At 41.1% G+C, this 24,498-nt stretch overlaps 1 protein-coding gene across 2 annotated transcripts in view; it reads right to left on the reverse strand.

The window, feature by feature from the left end:
* Window positions 1-24,498, reverse strand: part of acer3 (alkaline ceramidase 3) — a 188,718-nt gene that overhangs the window by 151,180 nt on the left and 13,040 nt on the right. For both annotated transcript variants that reach the window (XM_048532130.2, XM_048532129.2), the window contains exon 2: window positions 3,826-3,936. In XM_048532130.2, the coding sequence (XP_048388087.1) occupies window positions 3,826-3,936 (111 nt within the window). The remainder of the gene's footprint in view (window positions 1-3,825; window positions 3,937-24,498) is intronic.

A 24,498-nucleotide genomic window follows, 5' to 3' on the forward strand; every position in this document is an offset into this window, starting at 1 on the left:
GAACTATCCACATAATTTTTTCTCCAGAGTTAATATTTCAGGTAGAGTGGTCTTTCCTCAGCTCCTGTCCTCATTAAAGCCTTGGTTCAAACATGGACAAAAGAGCAGAAAGAGAGATGAACTGAGTGTGACAACCCCTTGACATCAAGGCTACATTTGACCAAGTGTGAGATCAAGGAGCCCTGGCAAAACTGGAACCAATGGGTATCAGGAGGCAAACTCTCCACTAGTTACAGTCATACCTGGCACAGAGGAAGATGGCTGTGGTTGTTGGAGCTCCAGGCATCTCTGCAAGAGTTCCTCGGGGGACTGCCCTAAGCCCAATCATCTTCAGCTGCTTCATCAATGGTCTTCCCTCCATCAGAAGGTCAGAAGTGGGGGTGTTGACCAATCATTGCACATATTCAATGACTCCTCAGATAATGAAGCGGTCCATGTTTAAATGCAACATGCTCTGGGCAATGTCCAGGATTGGGCTGACAGTGGCAAATAACCTTTGCACCACATAAATGCCATGCAGTTACCACCTCCAGTAAGAGACAATCTAACCACCGACCCTTGACATTCAATGTTGTCACCATCACTGAATCCCACAATGTCAACATTCTGGAGATTACTATTGACCAGAACCACAGCTAGACTCACCTCACAACAGTGGTTACAAGTACTGGTCAGATGCTGGGAATACTGTAGCAACTAACTCACCTCCTGACTCCCCAAAGCCTGTCCATCATTTACAAGGCACAAATCAGGAGTGTGGCTGAATACTCTCCACTCGTCTGGATGAGCGTAGGTCTAACAATACTAAAGAAACTGGGCACAATCCAGGACAAAGCATCCTTCTTGATTGGCACCATATCCATAAGCATTCACTTCCTCGACCACTATAGCAGCAGTGTGTGTCATCTACAAGATGCATTGTAGAAATTCACCAAGGCTTGTTAGACAGCACCTTCCAAACTCATGAACACTTCCAACTGGAAGGACAAAGGCAAGGTAGATAAATGGAACACCACGACCTGCAAATTTTTCCCTCCAAGCTACTCACAATCCTGACTTGGAAATATATCACTGTTCCCTCACTGTCGCTGGGTCAAAATCCTGAGAATGTCCTCCCTAAGGGCATGTGGGTCAATCATCTAGATGTGGGCTGCAGTGGTTCAAGGCGGCAACTCACCATCATCTTCTCAAGGAACTAGGGACGGGCAATAAATGCTGGCCAACCAACAATGTCATATCCCACACGCAGAGATACGCACAATGCACATGGATATGCTACCAAGTCTGGAATGCATCAAATAATAGAATGATACTAAGGTGAAATCAAAGTCAAGTACAGCAATGTTTTAAAAAATTAATCGGCATCTATGGTACCAGGAGTGGTACTGGTTGATCAAGAGGTCCACATAGTAAACGTAAAAACACACACCAACTAACAGAAATATAATCCAGGGGGTATACACACATTACTGTTAAGCTTTATTTACAACATAAATCACTTAAATAATAACAAATAAAACTTATCGGCAGACAGCCTTCCCACTAGCATTAACTGACTACTCAGACATTGCAGAATCATAACGATACTGTAAACTTCCGGTATTTCAGGCATAGAATTGTGGCCAGTTTATTGAGAGTGCTGGTTCATAAGGAGCCCGCTGCACATAATTCATTAAATGAACAGGATGGCAGGCAAAAATCAACCTATTTCCATTAGTTCAATTGACACAAACAAATAGCAATTTCAAATCAGTTAGATGTCTAATTGTGAATGTGAAGCAACTTCCCAGGTTGCATAAAGATTGTGCTTAAACTTTAACATTTCTTTTAATTCTAGTCTTGGCAGAGTGACCATCATGCACAACAGCATCATTTACAATTCAGCATCAATACTAATCTTTATTAGCATGACAGATAATATTCCCTCTAAAACTTTAGAGATTATGCATGATCTATTTTATTAAGGATGCTGGTCCTTTCAGTATTTCTTGCACGACTGCACAAGGCATCATTTATCAAAGAATAATGTTGGTGAAGTGCTTTTCAAGGAACATCGAAGTCACACAGATAAAATGGATTTAATGTTTCATGCTATATCATCTACTCTAAATATAAACATTTGAATTCTAGGAAAGGGATTCAAGGGAAAATTTCCGGTTTGTCATAACTGAAAGATGGACTTCAGAGTTTGTCGTTCGAGTCTACATCCTCAGTGAAAACACTGCTTTTGAAAAACGGTGGTCGCTCGATGGATTGAGAGAAAAGCAAAGTCTTTAAAAAGCTTCCTCTCTGAACAAGTCAATGCTTAGTCACAGTAGTAGGTAACAGAGCACCAGGTACAATTGTTAAAAGGTAAAGATCCACACACTCCCTGTTGTTATTGCTAGGTAGCCTTTACCATGGTCTAAGTGGCCACTGGTTCTCAGTTTAAATTTCAGAACACAATTGAATGAAGAATACCTGTATGTCTGTACATTTACATAGTTAAAAACATCTTGAAAAACACATCTTTTTGTACAAAACTACAAACATTAACAGAAAGGAGGGGGAATTTTCAAATATAAAGACAAAAAAAAGTTCCAAAAGTAAGCCTGAACTGTTTGAAACATCAACCCTCTGAATATATCATACATCAGTGGATAAGCACATCTTATGGTACAAAACACAAAATACTGGCTATAAATCTCAGGGTCAATCTTTAATTTTTACTCTATTGTTAGTTAATCTCTACCAAGCCAGTAAGAAGATTCTAGGCATGGGAACAAACAAGAATCCATAAAGTTGTGCATCTGACTAGGGTCAGGGTCCTGAAAAGTACAAAACTGTGGGCACGCATCTAATGCAGAAATCGAAAGCTTATGTCAACACAGGGCCTGACCTGGATATCATAGTCTCCACAGTTGAGAAATCTATCAACACTTGTTATGAGGCAGCATCCTGACTCCTGTTTATCTTTCAGCCAACACAAAAGAAACAAATTGCCTGGTCATTACTACACTGCAGTTTGAAAGACATTATTATTCAATCTGGTTGCCACATTTCTTTATGTTGAAACAGTGACAATATATCAGGAGTCACTTACTGGTTGCCCTGAGATCCTGAAAGGCACAACATAAGTAAAGGCTTTATTGTTGTTTCTCTCATAACTCTCACAGGATATTTAACTAACTATTCTGGGTGAGGGATCAGAGACCTCTGATTTAGCAAGATTCCTCTTCTCTCCTGTAAGTGTCACATTTGTATGATTTTCTCCCGAATGCCCAATTGTATTTTGCTGAGACTAATGTGATATGAGATATATGGATCAAGCTGGTCCCAGAATCAAATTGGTCTTTTGCCACACAATAGCAATAATATTTTGCCAGTCAGGACAAGGGTATGAGCAGAAAAATCACAGAGCATGAGCACCAAACCTATTCAAAGTCAGTTCTGCCAGTGTTGTCAATAAAAAGTGAAATGACAAAAAGTTATGATACATGGGTTTTAAATATAACTTTGTGATGTTCAAAGGCATCAAGATCAGTCTGGTGTAGAGAATTAAAACAGTATTCTTTCACCCAAGAGTGAGGATTTGTGAATTGTTGAGGCATTGTTTGGGGAATTGGTTGAGTGCAGGCAGGAGACAAGAGAGGGAAAAAAATTGGCAATTTACAAGGTACTCAATTTTGCTGTTGCGAGCAAGTTATAGAAAATGTGTTTAATTCCACAGTATTGATACCCCTCACTGCAAAACACAAGATGAAAATACAAAAGTTAAACAAACAAAATGAGACATTTTAGCAAATATCAGAAACGGAGAATGAAACATTTAAAGTAAGTACATACCTGCAAGACCCAAAAATGCAGCCAGGTAGCGAGTTTCAAGGCCATCTCTTATGGTCTGAATTGCACCATATATAGGAGGTAGAATCATTATCAGGTTGCTTACAGTATTCCCTGCAAAATTAGGAGAGAGTGAGTGAGTGAGAGTTGTGCCAAGGAATCAATAGCTGTTGCAGAATTAAGTCTGCACATAAAGTACAGCTGAATTCAGAGTACAAGTAAAAACTGAAAGGACTGTGGATGCTGTAAATCAGAAACAAAAACAGAAGTTGCTGGAAAAGCTCAGTAGGTCTTACTCAGAACTGGAGGGCCCTTCTCAGTTCTGAGGAAGGGTCACTGGATCCGAAACTTTTTCCTTCACAGATGCTGCCAGGCCTGCTGAGCTTTTCCAGCAGCTACTGTTTTTGTTTCAAAGTACAAATACATTGGGATTTAGTAGCGTATCTTGGTCAATGATATCTACAAATAATTTAGAAAGCTCTTCTGGTGAAACAAGATACTTGACAAACCAAGTAGTTGAGCCACGTGAACCAGGAAGGCAACAGTTCATGAAAATGACCAAATGAGCTGACCTTAACCAAGATGGCAGACATAACTATCTCCAGTACACAACTTCTTTTCTTCATCTCAGAATAATGTCATATCACCTTTAACATCGAACTGAATCAGTGGAACAGGCCGCTGAATTTCTATGTTCTTTTCAATGTTATTTTTGTTTGTTAATGGGACATGAACATCGCTGGTTAGGCCTGCATTTGTAGGCCATTGCTCATTGCTCTGAAGGTGATGGCAATGGGCTGTCTTCTTGAAGCACTGCAGTCTTTGGGGTGCAGAAACACCCACAGTGTCGAGAAAGAGGGAGTTCCAGAATTTTGATGCAGTAACAATGAAACATGTGGCTAAAGAAGTGGTGCGGGATGGAGGAGTTCTGTTTCATGGGACACTAGCATCTGTATTGGAACTGGAGAGATCTGTACTGTTGGGATGATCTCCACCTGAAACAAGCTGGGACCAATGTTCTCGCAAAAAGAATAAATAGGTGGTCAAGAGGACTTTAAACTAGCAAGTGGAGGGGAAAGGGATGGGTAAATCTCCAAGTATAATGGCCAATGGGAAACAAAGCAGCAGGTTAACATCTATGCGGGTGAATTCAACTGCATAGAGAAGTATGAGAACAGCAATAGTAAATACAGGACTGAAGGTGGTGTTTGATTGCTCGCAGTATATGAAATAAGGTAAATGGGCTTGTGGTGCAGAGGGAAGTATTATGTGATATGATGGGCATCACAAGAGATGCGGACTGGGAGAAAAATATCCAAGGGCATACATCCTATTGAAAAGACAGGCAGGTGGGCAAAGGGAGTGGGGTTGCCTTATTAATAAGTAAGAAATGAAATTAAATCAATAGCAAGAAACAACGTAGGGTCAGATGATGTAGAATCTACATGGGTAGAGTTGAGGAAACACAAAGGTAAAAAGAAAACCATAATGGGAGTTATGCACAGGCCTCCAAATAGTAGTCAGGATCTGGGGCACAAGATACACCTGGAGACAGAAAAGCTGTGTCAGAAAGGCAAGTTACAGTGCTCATAAGGGATTTCAATATGCAGGTGAGCTGGGAAAATCAGGCTAGTAGTGGATCACAAAAGGAATTTGTGGAATGTCTAAGAGATGGCTTTTTGGAGCAGCTTGTGTTAGAGGCCACTAGGGAACAGGCAATTCTGGATTTAGTGATGTGTAATGAGACAGCCTTGATAAGGGAGTTTAAGGTGAAGGAAACCTTAGGAGACAGTGGCCATAACTTGATAGAATTCACAATGCAAATCTGAGGGGGAGAAACTGGAATCAGATGTAACAGTATTACAGTTGAACAAAGGCAGGAAGGAGGAGCTAGCCAGAATTGACTGGGAGAGGAACCTAGGAGGAAAGACAGCAGAACAGCAATGGCAGGAGTTTCTGGGAGTAATTTGAGAGAGACAGCAAAAAATTCAACCCTAGAGAAAAGAAGCATGTTATAGGGAGAATGAGGCAAACTTTGCTGACTAGGAAAGTAGGGGATAGCATAAAAGCAAAAGAGAAAGTATATAATGCAGCAAACAGCCTATGAAGAATAACAGAGGAATCTAAAAAGAAATAAGCGGAGAGAAAATAAAACATGAGGGTAAGCTAACCAGTAATATAAAAGAAAACTTAAAGAGTTTCACTAAGAGCAAAAGTAGACATTGGGCCACTGGAGAAATAGTAATGGGGAAACAAAAAAAAATGACGGAGGAGCTGAACCAATACTTTGTGTCAGTCTTCAACACTCTAAAGATTCAATAGTGTCAAGGTGAGTATGGTGACCATCACCAAGAAGAAGGTGCTAGAAAAACTGAGAAATCATCTGGACCACATGGGCTATACTACACAGCTTAAGGAGATAGCTGAAAAGATAGTGGAGACATTAGTGGTGATCTTTCAGGAATCACTGGAGTCAGGGAGGGTCACAGAGGACTGGAAAATCACCAATGTAACCCCCGTTTAAGAAGGGGGTAAGGCAGAGGCAGAAAGTGGGGATAAAAAGGGTCATTCTCATGGTGGCAACTGGTGACTAGTGGTGTTCTGCAAGGATCAGTGTTGGGACCACAACTTTTCACTTTATATATTAATGTTCTGGATGAAACAGCTGAGAGAATTCTGGCTATGTTTGCAGATGATATAAAGAAAAGTGGAGGGACAGCTATTACTGAAGTGGCGGGGAGGTTGCAGAAGGATATTGACAGATTATGAGAGTGGGCAAAGAAGTGGCATGTGAAATACAACATGGGAAAGTGTGAGGTCATGCACTTTGGTAGGAAGAATAGAGGCATAAACTATTTTCTAAATTGGGAGAAAATCCAGAAATCTGAAGTGCAAACAGACTTGGGAGTCCTAGTCCAGGATTCACTTAGGGTAAACTTGCAGGTTGAGTCAGTATTTAGGAAGGCAAATGCAATGTTGGCATTTAGAGAGTTTGAGAATATAAAAGCAGGGATGCACTTCTGAGGCTTTAAAAGGTTCCGGTCAGACCACATTTAGAAACTGGTGAGCAATTCCAGGCCCTGGACCTCAGGAAAGATGTGCTGGCCCTGAAGTGGGTCCACAGGAGGATTATGAGAATGATCCCAGGAATGAAAGGCTTAACATATGAGGAATGTTTAAGGACCCTGGACCTATACTCAATTGAGTTTAGAAGGATGAAGGGGCAATCAGCCTGGACAGTGTGGCCTTTGGGAAGATGTTTGCATTAGCAGGAGAGACTAGGGTTCCCAGGGCACAACATTAGAGTAAAGGGAAAACCCTTTAGAATGGAGTGGAGGAGAAGCTTCTTCAGCCAAAGAATAGTGAATCTATGGAATTCATTGCCACAAAGGCTGTGGAGGCCAGGTTATTGAGTATATTTAAGGGATCAATCTAACTCTGTCTTGACAATCAAAAAACGAAGGTCACAGGGAGAAAGCAGGAGAATGGGATTGAGAAACTTATCAGCCATTATTGAATGGTGGAACAGACTCAGTGGGCCAAGTGGCCTAATTTCTAATCCTATATCTTGTGGTCAAACAGTGTAATAGTTACAAGTCAGGAAGGGAGCTTCAGGCGGTGGTAGAACTTGCAGATAAGATGGCGTTGTCCTGTCAATGTTGGCATTCATTTCCCATTCCTAGTTGCCCTATGAAGATGCTGATGAGTACTATCATTGAACTGCTGTAATTTCTAGATTCTTTGTAGCAGTCTGAAAGGACTGAGTGACTTGCTAAGCCACTCCAAAAGACAGTTAAGACATGTTGTTGTCAGGTACAGGGCCAGACAGAGCAAAAACAAATTGCCTACCCTAAAAAAAAGGGTCTGTTCAATCCAGCCTGAAGTTTACTGTAATCCTGAAGCTTCAGAGTCACCTTCAAAGCCAAAGCTCTTGTTAAACACATGAGCACATCCTTCTCAGTAGTCTAAAAGTGTGAAAGTGCAGCATACACTGAATAGCGGGGATGTGTGTGTGTGAGGAAATGCCAGGCACACATGATGTGGTCTCTAACTTAACCCTCCTCTGCAAATTCTCTTGGTAGTTTAGACAGCTTGTAGAAAACTACACTGCCTCACTTCTAGGCTGTTTATGCATCGTGTCTGAACAATGTCAAGGAGAGGTTCCTTGAGGGCAGAGCTCCTGTACCATGTACCGAAATCTCTCTCAGCCTCTCACTGTGGCTCAAACCCTACAGCCTTGGGAACATCTTTGTAAGTGTTCTCTGAATTCTTTTAAGTTTCATAGCAGCTTTCCTATAGTCAGGAGACTGGAAGTGAACACAGTATTCCAGAAGTGGCCTAACCAATGCACTGTACAGCTGCACCATGGCCTACCAACTCCTCTAGTCAATGCACTGACGAATAAAGGCAAGCATACCAAATGCCTTCATCACTATCCTGTCCAGCTGTGACTCCTCTTTCAAGGAACTATTAATCTGCACTCCAAGGTCTCTTAGTTCAGGAACACTCTCCAGGGCCTAATCACTGAGTGCATAAGTCCTGCCCTGACTTGCCTTTCCAAAATGCAGCACCTCACATTTATCCAAATTAAACTTCACCTGCCACTCCTCGGCCCATTGTCCCATCTGATCAAAGTCCAGTTGTACTGAGGTAACCTTCTTCACTGTCCACTACACGTCCAATTTTGAGTCATCTGGAAACTTACTAACCATGCCTCCAATGTTCACATCCAAATTATTTATAAGTGTGACTAAAAGCAGTGAACCCAGCGCCAGTCCTTGTGGCACACCACTGGTCACAGGCCTCCAGTCTGAAAAGCAACCCTCCACCACCACCTTCTACCTTTCGAGCTAGTTCTGTATCCAAGTGGCTAGTTCTCCCTGTATTCCATGTGATCCAACCCTACCAACCAATGTACCATGAGGAACCTTGTTGAACACCTTGCTGAAGTCCACACAGATCACGTTTACCACTCTGCCTTCAATCCTCTTCATTATTTCTTCAAAAAACTCAAATCAAATCAAGTTAGTTAGTGAGACATGATTTCCACACACAAAGCCATGTTGACTATCTGTCCTTCCCTTTCCAAATACCTGTAAATCCTGCCCCTCAAGATCCCCTCCAACAACTTGCCCACCACTGATGTCAGGCTCACCGATCTACAGTCCCCTGGCTTTTCGTTACCAGCTTTATTAAACAGCGACACCACATTAGCCAAACTCCAGTTGTCCGGCACCTCACCTGCGGTTATTGATGATGCCGTTATCTCCAAGTCAGAAGTCACACAACACCAGGCTATAGTCCAACAGGTCTATCTAAAACCAGAAGGCCCCAAAGCGCCACTCCTCCATCAGGTGAGGTGGACAAAATAGTAGCGCTTCGAAACCCTGCAATTTCTAACAGCCTGCTGGACAAAAACCTGACATTGTGCGACTTCTGGCCCTGTCCACCCCATTCCAACAGAAATAATTCCACATCAGAAATATCTCAACAAGGGTCTCAGCACTTACTTCCCTAGCTTCCCAGAGTTCTCAGGTACACCTGCACAGTTTAATAAGCACCATGAATATTGAATTATTGTCTCAAAATTCCTCTTTGATAGTTCTTTCCACAACAATTGGAGCTGTGAGAAGGGTACTGCAACAGTCTGTTAACGACCATGTGGAGCCTAATCAGGCAAGTTTGTTTACAATTACCACCATCTAGGTACACGGCAAATCCCATATCAGTCCCAGTTGTAAGTTGCAGCATGAAAATAACTAAGAGGAAGAAGGGAGTTGTGCTCCAGTAGAAAATCAATTGGCCTACTCCGCACCAAGGAGGGGTTGAGTCCGACAGCTGGATAGGGCAAGGCCTGGAGGAGAGCCTGCACTGGGGACTCACAGCAGGATGGCTAGGTAGAAAAGCAGCGTGCTAAGGGAGACATTAGACCAAGGTGGCTGGAAAGGATTCTGACAGGATTGTGTCTAAGGACAGTAGAAAAACAATTTGAGGCTTCGAGGGGTCTTTAGTACAGGGTGTACTCGATCATGATCAGATGCTGATCATGAAGTTAATCAGGAAGGAGTATGACTTGGATGTGCTGAAACCAGAGCAGAGACAGCCTGGGGAAGGGACAGAAAAAGATGAGAATATGGTTGTATATCTGATGGCGGCTGCCAGAATTATGGCCAATGGGAAATGGAACAAATGAAGGCGGTGGGTCTCATCCATAAGGGGTTAAAACCAAAGGGGTCGGATGGTAGTTATGGTAGGGGAGGCACCTCATGCCCCGTTCTACTCAAAAGGACGCTGACACTGACTGGGGCAGGTTAGATGACAAAGTGCCACATGTGGACATAGGGACAACAATGGGTGGGATGATCCATCACTCTAAGGCTAAGGCTATAATGCCATTTCTGATCAAAGCTAAAACTTGGATAGGCAGTAAGGGGCAACAAAGACAATCAACAGAAACCAATCTTCAACTGTTTATCCCTGAATGACAAATGTTAGTGAACATACTTTCAGCCTTAAAAAGAAATGACAGTGCTGGACCTTATTGGGAGAAAATTAATGAATTGCCTGGGGCACACAATCTCACTGATGGTGTATACATCCTTACTAAGACCAAGGTGCTTAAAAATGTATGGTAGAACCTGTCACTGCAATGAGGGGTGGGCCGACCTACTTTCCCCAGCGCTCACCCAATCAGTGGCTCCAGGCAATTTCAACATATAGCATGTATGCACTAGACAAGGGACAGGCTGAACGGACTAAAATAGCCTTGGTAACTCAGGGATCCAAGGGAAAAATAGGGGATCATGCAGAGAGGAAGTCTGAGGCATACAAGTACCACACAAATTATCAAAAGCCAATCAGGATGAAGAAGTAGTTTTGAAGATTTTAAAAGACGGCATGGGGCCCCGTTTAACCCCTAAATGTTACAAATATGGGAATCCCAGTAGGGGATAATTATAACAACTTCTGAACTGGGCAATGAGAGCAGAGGCAAACTCAGATAAACAGGGAACATAATTAAAGTAGTCACAGTCCAGGAAGTAAAAATGGACCTGGAATGTTACAAGTGCAGCAGGAAAGGGCATTTAGCCAAGGAATGTAGCCAAGCAAAGCGGGGTAGATGTTTAAATTGTCAAAGACCAGGTCACTCCAGGAGGGATTGTTAGACAAAATGGGGAGGTAAGGAAGGACAGGGACCTGGGACTAAGCATCCTGGAGCCAAATCCCTCAGGCAGGGATACTAGCAATTGTGCCCACCTCATCAGGCTTACATCTGCCAATACTGAGGGTGATAACACGAGATAATAAAATGTGAGGCTGGATGAACACAGCAGGCCAAGCAGCATCTCAGGAGCACAAAAGCTGACGTTTCGGGCCTAGACCCTTCATCAGAGGGGCTCTGATGAAGGGTCTAGGCCCGAAACGTCAGCTTTTGTGCTCCTGAGATGCTGCTTGGCCTGCTGTGTTCATCCAGCCTCACATTTTATTATCTTGGAATTCTCCAGCATCTGCAGTTCCCATTATCGGTGATAACATGAGCACCTGTTATCCAGATCTTGGCAGATGATCTGAAGAAATTTCTATACCATTGACATATAATGGCCGAACAGGGATAAAGGGACCCAAGAATATTTACTGACAGATTGTTAGGGAGCTGGCAGTGCACCATGTTAATACATACTGGAGCATCTATATCAATAACTGATATTGAACTACCTCTCAACTCATCAACCACTAAAATTAGAAGAGTTGGAGGAAGAACCAAGGAAGCTAGGTTTAAGTGAACCTGAGGAGTTATAGTCAGTACCTTCAGCTGTGTGGGCAATTCAAACAGGAATATGGGTTATTATCTGTAGACCCTGTAAAGATCGAGGGCCCTTTCACCAACTCCCACTCCCCACAACACACAAACAGTATCCTATCAAAGCTGGGACTGAGGTGGATGGAATTGTAGTAGGAAAAGATTTTGAGAAGCAGGGAATAATCAGACCAACAGTATCCCAAACTAATTCACCTACTCAGCCAGTCAGTAAGCTGCATGGCTCATATTGCCTCACCATAGATTATACGTCCCTGAATAAATCTGCCACGAAATAGTATCCTATTGTAGTGAACCCTGCCACTATATTTAATGGATTGAAACCACAACAGGATATATTCTCAGTCATTGATATTGTGAATGGGTTCTGGTCTGAGGACAATGGTATATGTTGACCCAATTACCTCTGGGATTCCACAATAGTCCAGCCATATTCCATGAATGGCTGATGTAGTTAGTCACATTGATCTTCTCAACACTTCATTGCCTCAGTCAGTGAGAAAAAAACACATTAGGATATTAAATAGAGCGCTGAGTCAGGTAAACCAGGCCAGGCTTAAATTTAACCCAGAAAAAGCGTAATTGGGAAGACTGGGAGTGTCATGTCTGGGACACCAAATCAGGAAGGCGGAAGAGGACAGTCCAGGTGGACCAAAAGATTGTGGTTTTAAAACTACTCCACCCTCACACTGTGAAGAGGGTAAAGCATACTATAGGATTATTTAATTATTATAGGAATTTTGTAGAGAATTATTTAGAATTGGCAGAACCATTAAAAGCCAGGACAGAACACTGAAATTAACCAGGGGTCAGAGAGTCAATCTATACACAGATAGCAGGTATGCCTTTGGTATACTTCATTACCATACACCGGCCTGGGCTCGATGAGAGTACATCACCTTGTTTGGGAGCCACAAACAGCATGAAGAACAGGTTAACAGTTGGTGGTAGCGGCTAACTGTGCCGATGAAACAGCAGTACATTAGATCTCACAGGAAAGTAGAAACTACACAACAGTGTTGCAATAAGTACGCAGATAAAGCAGCTAAAAATGCTTACTCAACAGTGGAGACATTTGAGGAAATGGCAGCAGCAATACTTACAGAAGCAAGAGTTACAGCCCTGTAAAAGGAGAAACAGGAGTGGGAAAAGAGTGCGACAGCAATCGGGCAAGACAAGAGTCTGGAAGATCCAGCAGTGCCACCACAGTGTACAAGATAAAGAACAAAGAACAATGGGATAATGTCAATGTTCCCCATTCTGAGGCGAGAGGGGCTCTGCAATCGCCACGCCCAGATCAAATGTTTTGTGGTTGCCAACTCTTGCACATTATCTAGTACCTTTGACTAAATTAGCTGCCTGCGGCAAGTGTAGTGTTGCCCCTCAGACAATGTTCCATTGTCCATGTAAACTCCAGCTACTCTTATACTACTCAGCCGCTATCTTGACATGTTTACTGTTTCAAACTGAGACTAGGCTTAAGATTAGTGAAGTTTGATAACTGTGCTAAATGTGATCAATCTGAACTTTTCCGATTTGTTCCACTTTATATAGCAATGGGCTTTCTTCAGGCAAAGAAAGAAGCTATACATATGTCTGAAATACCATTCTTATGTCAGCTCAAACATGTAGCAAGCAACTAACTTGTTTACACTGTGTTTCTGATTACCCCAATTTACAAGATTTGTAAATGGCACTACAAGCAACAAAATACATTCTCAGCAACCTGGATATGATTTTATTATATCCATTCGCGAGATGGGGGTGTTTCTGGCAGACTGGCATTCTTCTCATGAAATTTGTTCACAAGAATGCACACTTGTTATTTTGATTAACAGGAAAATAAATTTCAAATGCTTTTTCTGAAAATTTGCTCAGCTACCTTATGAGTGGCAAAACAAAATCAAAATGCAGTCCCTTATGCAGACATGTTGTACACCCTTGGTTTAAACCGAAATTATTTTTTCTATACGACAGCTAAAACAATCAAGCACTAACGTCATTACCATACTCAAACTCCGAAGTAACTTTAGTTAAATATGACTCAAAAGGCAAATTGTGGTAAATTATAAATTACATGTTAAATGACAGATACAGCCAAAATAGATCATACAATTCAGACCATTCAGCCTAACAATCGCAATCACAAAGTCCTAAAATATTCAACCCGATTATCAAGAATTTCACCAGCTTCACTTTTAAAATTTAACGATCTCCAGCTGACACCACTGGACAATTAACTAGAATTCCATGAAGACAGCACACCTTACTGGACTTCTCAACTGTGCGTACAATGGTCTGGACGGCACAGGCCAAACAATGTTATTTTCAAGTTAACAGAAACAGCTCAGCAACCTTATAACTGCCTATTTCCAGACTTTTGAAGGGTCCTATTGTGTACTGTTCTTATTGCCCCAAACTCTGGGTCAGAAGAGCTGGGCTCAAGTCCCAACTGGTCCAGAGGTATGTAATAACATTTCTAAATAGGTTGTTCAGAAAATATCTTCCAGATTCTTGATCTAGCCTCAGTCTTGTTCAGCCTGCCTATACTGTACCACTAGAATCACCATCATTATCATCTGAGCTCTGACAGCTGTGTTCTTCTGCAACTACTTCCAGAATCCTCAAAGGTTTTGGCTTCCAATCTAAGTTAAGTTCTGCTGAATAGTCACTGAACGCAAAACGTTAACTTTGTTATTCTCGCTACAGATGTTACTAGATGCGCTGTGTTTTTCCAGGACATTCTGTTTTTGTCTCAGTTTTACTTCACAATCTTCCTAAACACAACCTGTGAAACCACAGATTCCAACACATTAAACACAATCTCAAGCTCAGGCAAAACAAGTGGTATTATACACATACCAGTCACACTGAAACAAAACATTAAACGATTTTTATCTTTAAATGCTATTCATTTTTAGAAGAAAACAAATTAGTGCTAGAATCAGTATGCAGCAATTTCACAGCTGACAAGACATTCTGAAACTCAAAACGTGCTATCGTTAATGTTCTACATGTACCAGAGTAGAGAAGGAGAAAGAAGAATTTTCAGTCTGAAAACAAAGTAGGAATCTATTCTCTATAATGTTCTCCTCTTTGCTTTCATTAATAAATCCAAGCAAAAAGTGTAATTTTACTGAACGAACTGCCCAGGATATATGAAATGAACTACATTGGAGCCACAGCAGTCCAAAACCATCCTATCCAGGTTACACTGTACAAAATGTGCCAATTTGAAAAGTTCCTAAACATTGGATACAACCCAACTACAGTATAGTAATTCACACACAGACTCCTTTTGCATACATCAGTTTTCAGGAACTGTATGGTGCAATGAGTCAGCACACTACTTCTTTCTCTTCACTGATCTGTTGAATCCAGTCCACACTGAGGGACTATGGCTACATTCCTTTGCTAGTTATAAGCCCAACTAGCATATTTTGGGTTTGAAGAAAAATGGACAGATTACAGAATACCACTTCAGACATTAGGAAAATAGAAACATCACTTACACTACAGGCACCATAAGAGAGGGATGTGGTCAATCGTGACAGAGGCTCCAGAAAGGTTGAAGAGTTGATGAGAAATTGTTTAACTTTGTCAAAACATCTCATTTGTACCTTTGCTGACAACCATTTTAGAATTCAGAGAGAGAGTAAGTGGAAATGAAATTGATTGCTTCAGGTCTGGAACAGCAGCCAAAAAACCTAACCTGGGAGGTTGTCATCCAGTACTTCCAATATGAAGATTGACAAATTTCATGAGAGTAATGACATCAAGTCACCTGTGATATATAATGCTGAGGTACATGATCAGCCATGATGTAGAATAGCAGAGCATGCACGAGGGACTCCTATATTTTCACAGTTTGTAAAGGCCAGATTACATGTCATTTATTAAGATATATACATCCCAGTAAAACATGAGTGTCCAGAAGCACCTTTTCATGCAATGATAACAGCAAGGAATCCCTAATGCCTTTGCTATACCTTACAAAATTCAGGCAGAAGATGTGGGTTTCGTTTCTTGCCTATCCTTAATGCCCTTGAGAAGGGGATGGTAAGCTGCCTTCTGAAGAGGTCATATTGGGCTCTTAAGATGCTGCTTGGAATGCTGTGTTCATCCAGCTCCACACTTTGTTATCTTGTACGTAAAACATTCGTTTCTCCCTCTATAGATTCTGCCAAACTTGTAAAGTTCCTTCAGCCTTTTCTGATTTTATTCCTTTGACTAGCCTGGCAGTGTCATTAGATAGTCTGCATTTTATAGACACTTGAAGTTCTGGAATTCTCCCAGAAGAATTCACATTGACTAACTGAATATGTAAAGTCTCAAGTTACATTATTTTACAATTACAGCAAACATTTATCCCATGTTCTTTCTTTTAAAATTACTTAGCTTAATGCATTTTTAGGTTGCATTTCTTTGTGCAACAACTTCCAAGTACTGATGAACATAATGCAAAATAGGAAAAAGAATGGGCCAGTTGGTCAATTGAGACTGCCCTACCATTCATAGCCAATCCTCAGTTCAATTTCTCTTCTGCGCTATTTTGTAAGCTTTGATTTTGCAAGAAACCAAATATATCTCAGCCTTGAATATGCTCAATAACATAGCGGTCAAAATCCTGAAGTTGATGTTTCCAAGCATTCACAACCTAGAGAAAGTTTTTCTCATCTCAATCCTAAATGAATGGTCCTTTATCGCGAGCCAGAAATTCTGGCAAGCCCTTTCCAAATTTCCTGTGTTTCAACTTAATCATCCGTCATTCCTCTAAACTTTAGAATCTAGGTCAAATTTACTCAGCTTAAGACAGTGAAGAACTCTTCTAGTTCATTGATTAAGCCACTGAACCTACACTGTAACCTGCATTGGACCATTTCCAAGGAAAGTGCATCTTTCCTTAGATATGGAAAGCAAAACTACATACAGCATTTTCAGCTAAGTAATAATGAGGCAACAGTAATATCAGCAATAGTTGGAATAAAAATTATGATTCCAGTTTAGGCTGACATTTTGAGAACAGATGTCCAGCTACTTTCTGGGGCTTAATCCCTCTCTCCTGCACTCATTCCCTAGTTTAACAAAACAAACACATGCCCCCACTGTAGGAAGAGTCAATGGACCAAAAGAATAGGAATGAGACTCTCTCTCTCCTCCCGGTCTCCTTGAACCAACTGCAGCGTCCTAACTGGTGTTCTGGCGGAGATCAGCTAATTTCATATATAGTGGCAAATATCAGACACTTCTTCAATACAACTGGTCAGCAGTGTTGGTTACAGGACTCAGCGGTCTTTCCATCTGTTATACTGTGAAAAATAGTTAAATGACATTCTTGTTGCATGGGGAATAGTTGGCTTCAAAATCTAACACCTACATAAAGCAAAAAAAAAATCAATAGCCTTAGTTGCAGCATGTTAATTACAGTGATAGTAGGAACTGCAGATACTGGAGAATCTGATATAACAAGGTGGAGAGCTGGATGAACAGCAGGCTGAGCAGCAAAGCTGATGTTTCGGGCCTAGACCTTTCTTCAGAAAAAGAAGGGTCTAGGCCCGAAACGTCAGCTTTCCTGCTCCTCTGATGCTGCTTGGCCCTGCTGTGTTCACCCAGCTCTACACCTTGTTATCTCTGTTAATTACAGCACCTATGTAATAAAGTGTGCACCCAACGCTGGCTCAAGTTGAGAAAAAAAGTTTGTTTGCCACATGAAACTTAAATTTTTTTTAACATAGTCGCCCCCAGAAATAGTACCAGTGGCAACGTGAATTGAAATATTTGATATGCTACAATCAATGTTAATAATTACAAGTATGTAATTTAATATAGTGCTCTGAAATACAGAACATGGAGAGGTATCCTAATAACTGTCTATCATAGGTAGCACACCATACAACATAAATGGCGCCCTGCCATGAAGTCAATGCCGATGCTTGTTCAAAACTACAAATCATGAATAAAAGCAGGCACTAATAAATTTAATAGGGAATTGAAGAAAAATAAAATTTTTAAACCCTTTAACAGTCATGCCATGTAAATGCCAGACAATGATCATCGCCAAGAAGAGAGAATCTGATCATTATCCTTTGGCATTTAAATGGCATGACTGTCACTGAATCCTTCACTATCAACATCCTGGGCTACCACTGACCAGAAACTGAGCTGGACTAGCCATTTAAATACTGCAGCTACAAAATCAAGTCAGAGGAAAAATGTCCTGCAGTGCAGGATTCACCTCCTGACACCCCAGAAGGCACAAATCAGGAATGTGATGGAATACACCCCATCTGCCTGGATGCATGCAAATCGAACAACGCTCATGAAGCCTGACGCCGTACAGGACAAAACATCCTGCATGATCAGCACCACATCCATAAACAGTCTTTCCATCAATGATGTTCATTAGCAGTGTGTATTATCTATAAGATGCACTGCAAAATTCATCAGGGATCCTTAGACAGCATCTTCCAAATTCCTGACCACTTCCATCAACAGAGGATAACAGTTGCAAATACAAGGGAACACCAACCCTGCAAGCTACTCACAAGCATGATTTGGATGACTCACTTTTCTGACTCTTTTCTTCTATTATTTCTGGGTCAAATAATAAAACTTCCTGCCCAATGACTGTCGGCCCACCTTCACAAAATGGATTGCAACAGTTCACAACCACCTGCTCAAGGATAACAAAGGATGGGTAATGAATGCTAGCGCAACCAACAATGCCTAAATTCCATGAATGAATTTTACAAAAACACTCCAGATTACTGAGCACAAAACGGGGGTAGCATTTCCAACTGAGTGGACGAAGAGCTGTATATTAGAAATGCAGTTTTTCAAATGTTAAGCTTTGACTGTGTGTGTGCATTTATCAGGTAGAGTGCTAAAATGTTGATTCATGTAAATCTGCAGTTTTAAAACTTTGACCTTGTGAACTTTATCTCCGAAGGGGTGCATTGAAAGACCAGCCTAAATAAGAACCAGCTAAATGTTGATCCCCATTAACGGACTCAACTAATCCCTCTCTGGGAAACACATATACAAGTAGCCAATACAATGTAACTCAGCACCTGAGATTTCCCTCACTCAATTAAGCACCCAACTAAAAGGTAAAAGTAAAGCTGCCATAGTCTTACCAGAATGCTCTCTCATTCCAATGAGTTGATTAGTGGTGACTGAACCTTGGGGTCAGCACACCTCGGACGAGGGAAGAGATTTAAATATACAGGCCTTTACAGCAAATTCAGCTGGGAATTGAACCCACACTGTTGGTATGTTTGCAAACTAGTCATCCAGCCAACTGAGCTAACCAACTCACCTACTTTGGTTGGTAATCAACAGTGGGTACATGGTGACTGTTATGCTAGCTTTTTTATTAATTCAAGATTTTTTTTTATTGAATTCAGACTTCACCATCTGCCATAGTGTAATTCAAACTCATGTCCCCAAAACATTTGCCTGTGGTTCCGGATTACAAGCTCAGTTATAACCACTGCATCTCAAGGAGTTTGATGATGGAAGGTAAGAGTGTTTGACTGCTTTTATCTAAAAAAATCAGCTGTTTGGCAAGTAGGATTGCTGAATCTTTAAAGAAATTTTTAGTCTTTTCTTGAAATAGACTATTGGGTAAAAGATATTAGTGGCATTAAAAAAGAAAAACAGAGAATTTTTCCAGAGTGGGGATTCTTCATGTCTAGAGAACTGATAATTTAGTTCACAACTTAAAAAAATACAACGGAAATTGCATGGAAAGTGATGTGTTGCAGCTGCAGCACATGGGAGCTCAAGGTGACACCAAGATGATCCACAGTGAACACATCTGTAGCAAGTGTTCGCACTTCAGCAACTGGGTTTGGAGTCTGAGCTGCAGACATTGTGCTGCATCAGGGAGAGGCAAGTTACCTCGTCAGTTTGCTCCAGAAGACCGATACACCCCTTAGATTAGGTTATTTAAACTTAGTCTGTGGTCAAGTATAGGAGGGATGGGGTGAAGCAAATATGATATTAGTAAAATGTTGGTCTATTATAAAGGATGTAACACCAAAGCATTTAGAAACATATAATAAAAACCAAGCAGAGTCAGAAAACTTCAGAAAGAGGAAATCACACCTGAAAAATTTAATTGCAGTTCTTTAAGGTGGTAACATACAGGACAGATAAAGACGACCCACAAGATGCAATATATTTGGACTTCCAAAAGGCATTCGAAATGTTACCACACAAGACTACTTAATATATTTAATCTGTGACTTGCAAGGTAGCATATTAGCATGAACCAAGCAGCACCTCCAGAAGAACCTTTGCCCATGCAACTGTCCAAAAGTTACAAGGTTTTGATAAGTATGTGGACAAAAGTGAGGACTGCAGGAAAGACAAGTGAACTGACTGTGGAAGCCATTCAGGTGGGGAGAATAGGAATATAGCGAGCCAAACAGGGATTAGGCTATTTTAGGTCTCATACAGTGTAATGAGGCAGGTTTAATAAATAATCAGTGTGAAAGATCTCCTAGAGAATAGTGACAGTACCATAGTAGAATTCAGCATTCAGACTGAGTTTGAAACTTGGCTGGAAACAACCGCGTTGAACTAAAAATCACAGTGACGTCAGAGGGCTAAGGGCTGAAATGGCTGGAACAGACTGAAGGGAAAGGAGTTTAGCAGATGATTGAGGAACAACACAAGCAATTAAGAAAATAGTTAATGATGCAAAGTAAAGATACATCCTAGTAAGGAGTCTTTTTTTTTAAAACTTACTTCTGGGATATGGATGTCATTAGCTGGCCAGCATTTATTGCCCATCCCTAGCTGCCCTTGAGAAGGTGGTGGAGGGTGGTTTGCTAGGCCATTTCAGATGGCAGTTATGAGTCAATCACATTACAATGGCTCTGGAGTCATATCTAGGTCAGACCAGATGAGGATAGCAGATTTCCTTTCCTGAAGGACTTTATGAGCAAGATGGGTTTTTCCAAAAGTTGACAATAGTCATCAATGAATCCCTAATTCCAGACTGGTTTATTATTGAATTCAAATTCCACCATCTGCTATGGCAGGATTTGAACTCAGTTCCTAAGAATATTAGCCAAGTTTTTGGAAAATAGTCTAGCAATAATACCACTAGAGTCCTGCCTCTCCTCCTTATAGGAAGGGGAGAATGTTAAATGGTTTACAAAAAATAAATCAATTGGCTAAGCAAGGAAGTTATGAGCAGTATGAAATTGAAAAATAAGCATACAATGGGAAAAAGATAACCAAACCAAAAGATTGGGAAAGTTGCAAAAGATGATAATAAAGAGAGAGTAAATAAATTAAGGGAAAAGTAGAAAGTAAATTAAAACAAGACAGCAATAGCTGTCTTAAAGTATATTTTTTCAAAAAAAAGAGAGGCCAAAGTGAAGATAGGCTCCTAGAGAATGGGGCTAAGAGAAATAATAGGAAATGAAAAAATGGCACAGGAGTTTTTAAATAAACACTTTGCATCCTGATCCACAGTAGAGGAAATTAATGTAATTCCAAAAATACAAAACATTTGAGGAGCTGAAAAAAATGGATAATAGGGCAGGAAAAAAAAAAATCACTAAATAGAAAGTGCAAGGGAAACTAATGGGGCTCCAGGTTGACAAGGGACCTTAAACCTGATAGGTTATATCATACAATTTTAAGCAACATAGATAGTGGATGCATTAGTTGTAATCTTCCACAAATCCTATGATTCATGTAAAGTCCCAGGGATTGGCCACTGCAGATATAATGTCCTTAATACAAAAAAAAGGGAGAGACACAAAAAAACCAAGTATAGGCCAATTAGCTTATTGTCTGTAATTAGTAAACTGTTAGTCTATTATAAACGATGTAGCAGCAAAGCGGTTAAAAACATAAGGGGAAATTGTGTCCTGCAAATTTAATTATAGTTCTTTGAGGTAGCAACATGCAGGGCAGATAAAGGGGATCCACTGGATGCAGTATATTTGGATTTCAAAAAAGGCATGAGAAATGTTACCACACAGGCTACTTAATATATTTAGTCCATGGCAAGGGAGCATATTGGCATGAATAAAGGTATAGATAATTGAGAGAAGGCAGAATTTAGAAAGAAGGGGCATTTTCTGTAGCAACTTATAACTACTGGAGTGCCTCCAGGGTCAGTGCTGGGTGTAAAATTATACTAATATATACCTTCCCACCAGAGTCTATAGAGGGATGTAGCCAGGTTAAGTGAATGAGCAAAATTTGGCACATAGAATATGTGGGAAAATATAAGGTTATGCACTTCGGCAGGACAGAAAAGACCCCAGCGCAAAAAGGACAGGGAAGCTGAAGGTACTCCACAATTCTTGAATCACAACAGTGAGTACACCTCAAAAGATCCGAATGTACTTGAAGTCCTGTGGCGACAGAAGGTGCAAGCCTAAATCAAAACCTTTTCTCTCAATACTGCTGAACTGCAATTGCTTCTCACTCCCACAGTTTAGGAGCAAACTAGAGTTTTGGAATCCCTACCCAATAATAAAACATATTCAGCATCAAACCATTACTTCCTCAGTTCTCCATCTGGATTTTTCAATTAAAATTAGTGAACTGGCAGAGGGCACTCTTGATGAGTTTACAATTTCAGCACAATGATGTGATTGTTCTCAGTAGAGAGAAGAAGTGCTACCGACAAAGACTCAAAATAAGCTGATCGTGGGTTGTTCAAAGTTCATCAAGAAACAAAGTTTTTATTCCCCTTTTCCTACCAATTGCTCATTTCCTGTGTTAGTACAGCCAAATACTTTGACCTTGCATTGTCAATTTTGATCTACTTGGTAATGAGGTACAAGCACTTAAACACATCTACCACTGACTTCCAAGACAAATTGGAAGTAAAACCTTTTAAGTACTGAATTACAAAATAAACTGCCTGAAAAGCTATTTTCACTGCAGTTATCAAAAACTATTTTCTGCTACTAAACACAGTTAAACAAACTCTAGAGTCAGATCAACTCCTCTTAACATGAACATTTATTATAGTTGATCTTGGAAACAGCACTGCCTGAATTTCACGTCAAAATATCTTTTTCAAACTACCTCAGGTAGGAACAAGCTGAACCACAGACATTTATCTAAACCATTACCAACATAACTTCTGCTCTAAGATAACTCGGTGCGAAGCTGGAGGAATACAGCAGGCCAAGCAGCATCAGAGGAGCAGGAAAGTTTGACGCTTCGGGTCGGGACCCTTCTACAGAAATGGGGGAGGGGTAGGGGATTCTGAAATAAATAGGGAGACAGGGGGAGGCGGATAGAAGATGGATAGAGACGATAGGGTGAGAGGAGACAGACAGGGCAAAGAGGCGGGGTTAGAGCCAGTAAAGGTGAATGTAGGTGGGGAGTTAGGGAGGGGATAAGTCAGTTCAGGGAGGACGGACAGGTCAAGGGGACAGGATGAGGTTAGTGGGTAGATGGGGGTGGGGCTTGAGGTGGGAGGAATGGCTAGGGAGGTGGGGACTAGCTGGGCTGGTTTTGGCATGTCGTCGGGGGAGGGGCGATTCTGTAGTTTGTGAAGTCCACATTAATACCATTGGACTGCAAGGGTTCCCAAGAGGAATATGAGATGCTGTTCCTGCATCTTTTGGGTGGCATCATTGTGGCAACGCAGGAGGCCCAGGATGGACATGTCGTCCGAGGAGTGGGGTGGGGAGTTGAAATGGTTCGCGACTGGCTTTGCGGAACACCTACGCTCAGTTCGCAACAAACAACTACACCTCCTAGTCGCGAACAAATTCAACTCACCCCCCCAACCCCCCACCCCTCCTCAGATGGCACGTCAATCCTGGGCCTCCTGCATTGCGACAATGATGCCACCCGAAAGATGCAGGAAGAGCAGAAACGTCAGCTTTTGTGCTCCTAAGATGCTGCTTGGCCTGCTGTGTTCATCCAGCGCCACACTTCGTTATCTCACAACGTGTTATCTCAGATTCTCCAGCATTGAAAGTTCCTACTATCTCTACAACTTTAGCTCCATTGTGACTGAACCAAAATTCACTTCACACCATTAACACCCTTGAAAAGTTTCCACTTTCTTTAAATATTCATTCCCGAAATGTTGGCATCACTGCCGAAGTATTCATAACTGATTCATGCAAGAAACTTGTTAGCGAGCAGTTAAGAGTTGCAAGGAGAGAGGCATCAATTGCAAACTTACCAACACCATTCCTATCATAGCAACAAATAGTTTTCCACGTTAACAATCAAATGAAGTGAATTGGTTTCAGAAGTTGAAGGTTTCTTGGAAATAAGCAAACAACTACCAATCTTCTGGAAACTTGCCCAACAAGAGAAACACACCTTAAATCAATTAACTGCTAATAGCCCCAGCAGCTATTTAGCAGTAAGCATTTAGCGACACTCCTGAATTTTTTGCATTAGAAAGGTCCCACTCATTGACAGGATTCTGATCTCCAGTACCATGCCTTAGCATATTGCATTACAAAATGCTTTTTCTAGACATAATTCAAACGTTTTGGAGGCAATAATAACAATGAGAGTTTTAATGCTGAAAGGACATAACAATAAAATTGCACATGCCTGACATTACTCTTTACTAAAATTTTCATCCTTAAATCACTCCTTACAGTGTCAAGAAAGCATTTATTATAAGGAAAGGCATTACACTAAGATTTCCCTCACTCAATTAAGCACCCTACTAAAAGGTAGAAGTAAAGCCGCTACCAGAAAGCTCCCTCATTAGAGAGAGGTGATTGGTGGTGGCTGAATCTTAGGGTCACCACACCTTAGACAAGGGAAGAGGTTGAAAAGTAGAGTCCTACATGGCAACTTCAGCTGGGAGTTGAACCCACGCTGCTAACATGCTTTTGACG

Source organism: Stegostoma tigrinum, chromosome 6, assembly GCF_030684315.1.
Source record: "Stegostoma tigrinum isolate sSteTig4 chromosome 6, sSteTig4.hap1, whole genome shotgun sequence".
Classification (NCBI taxonomy): Eukaryota; Metazoa; Chordata; class Chondrichthyes; order Orectolobiformes; family Stegostomatidae; genus Stegostoma; species Stegostoma tigrinum.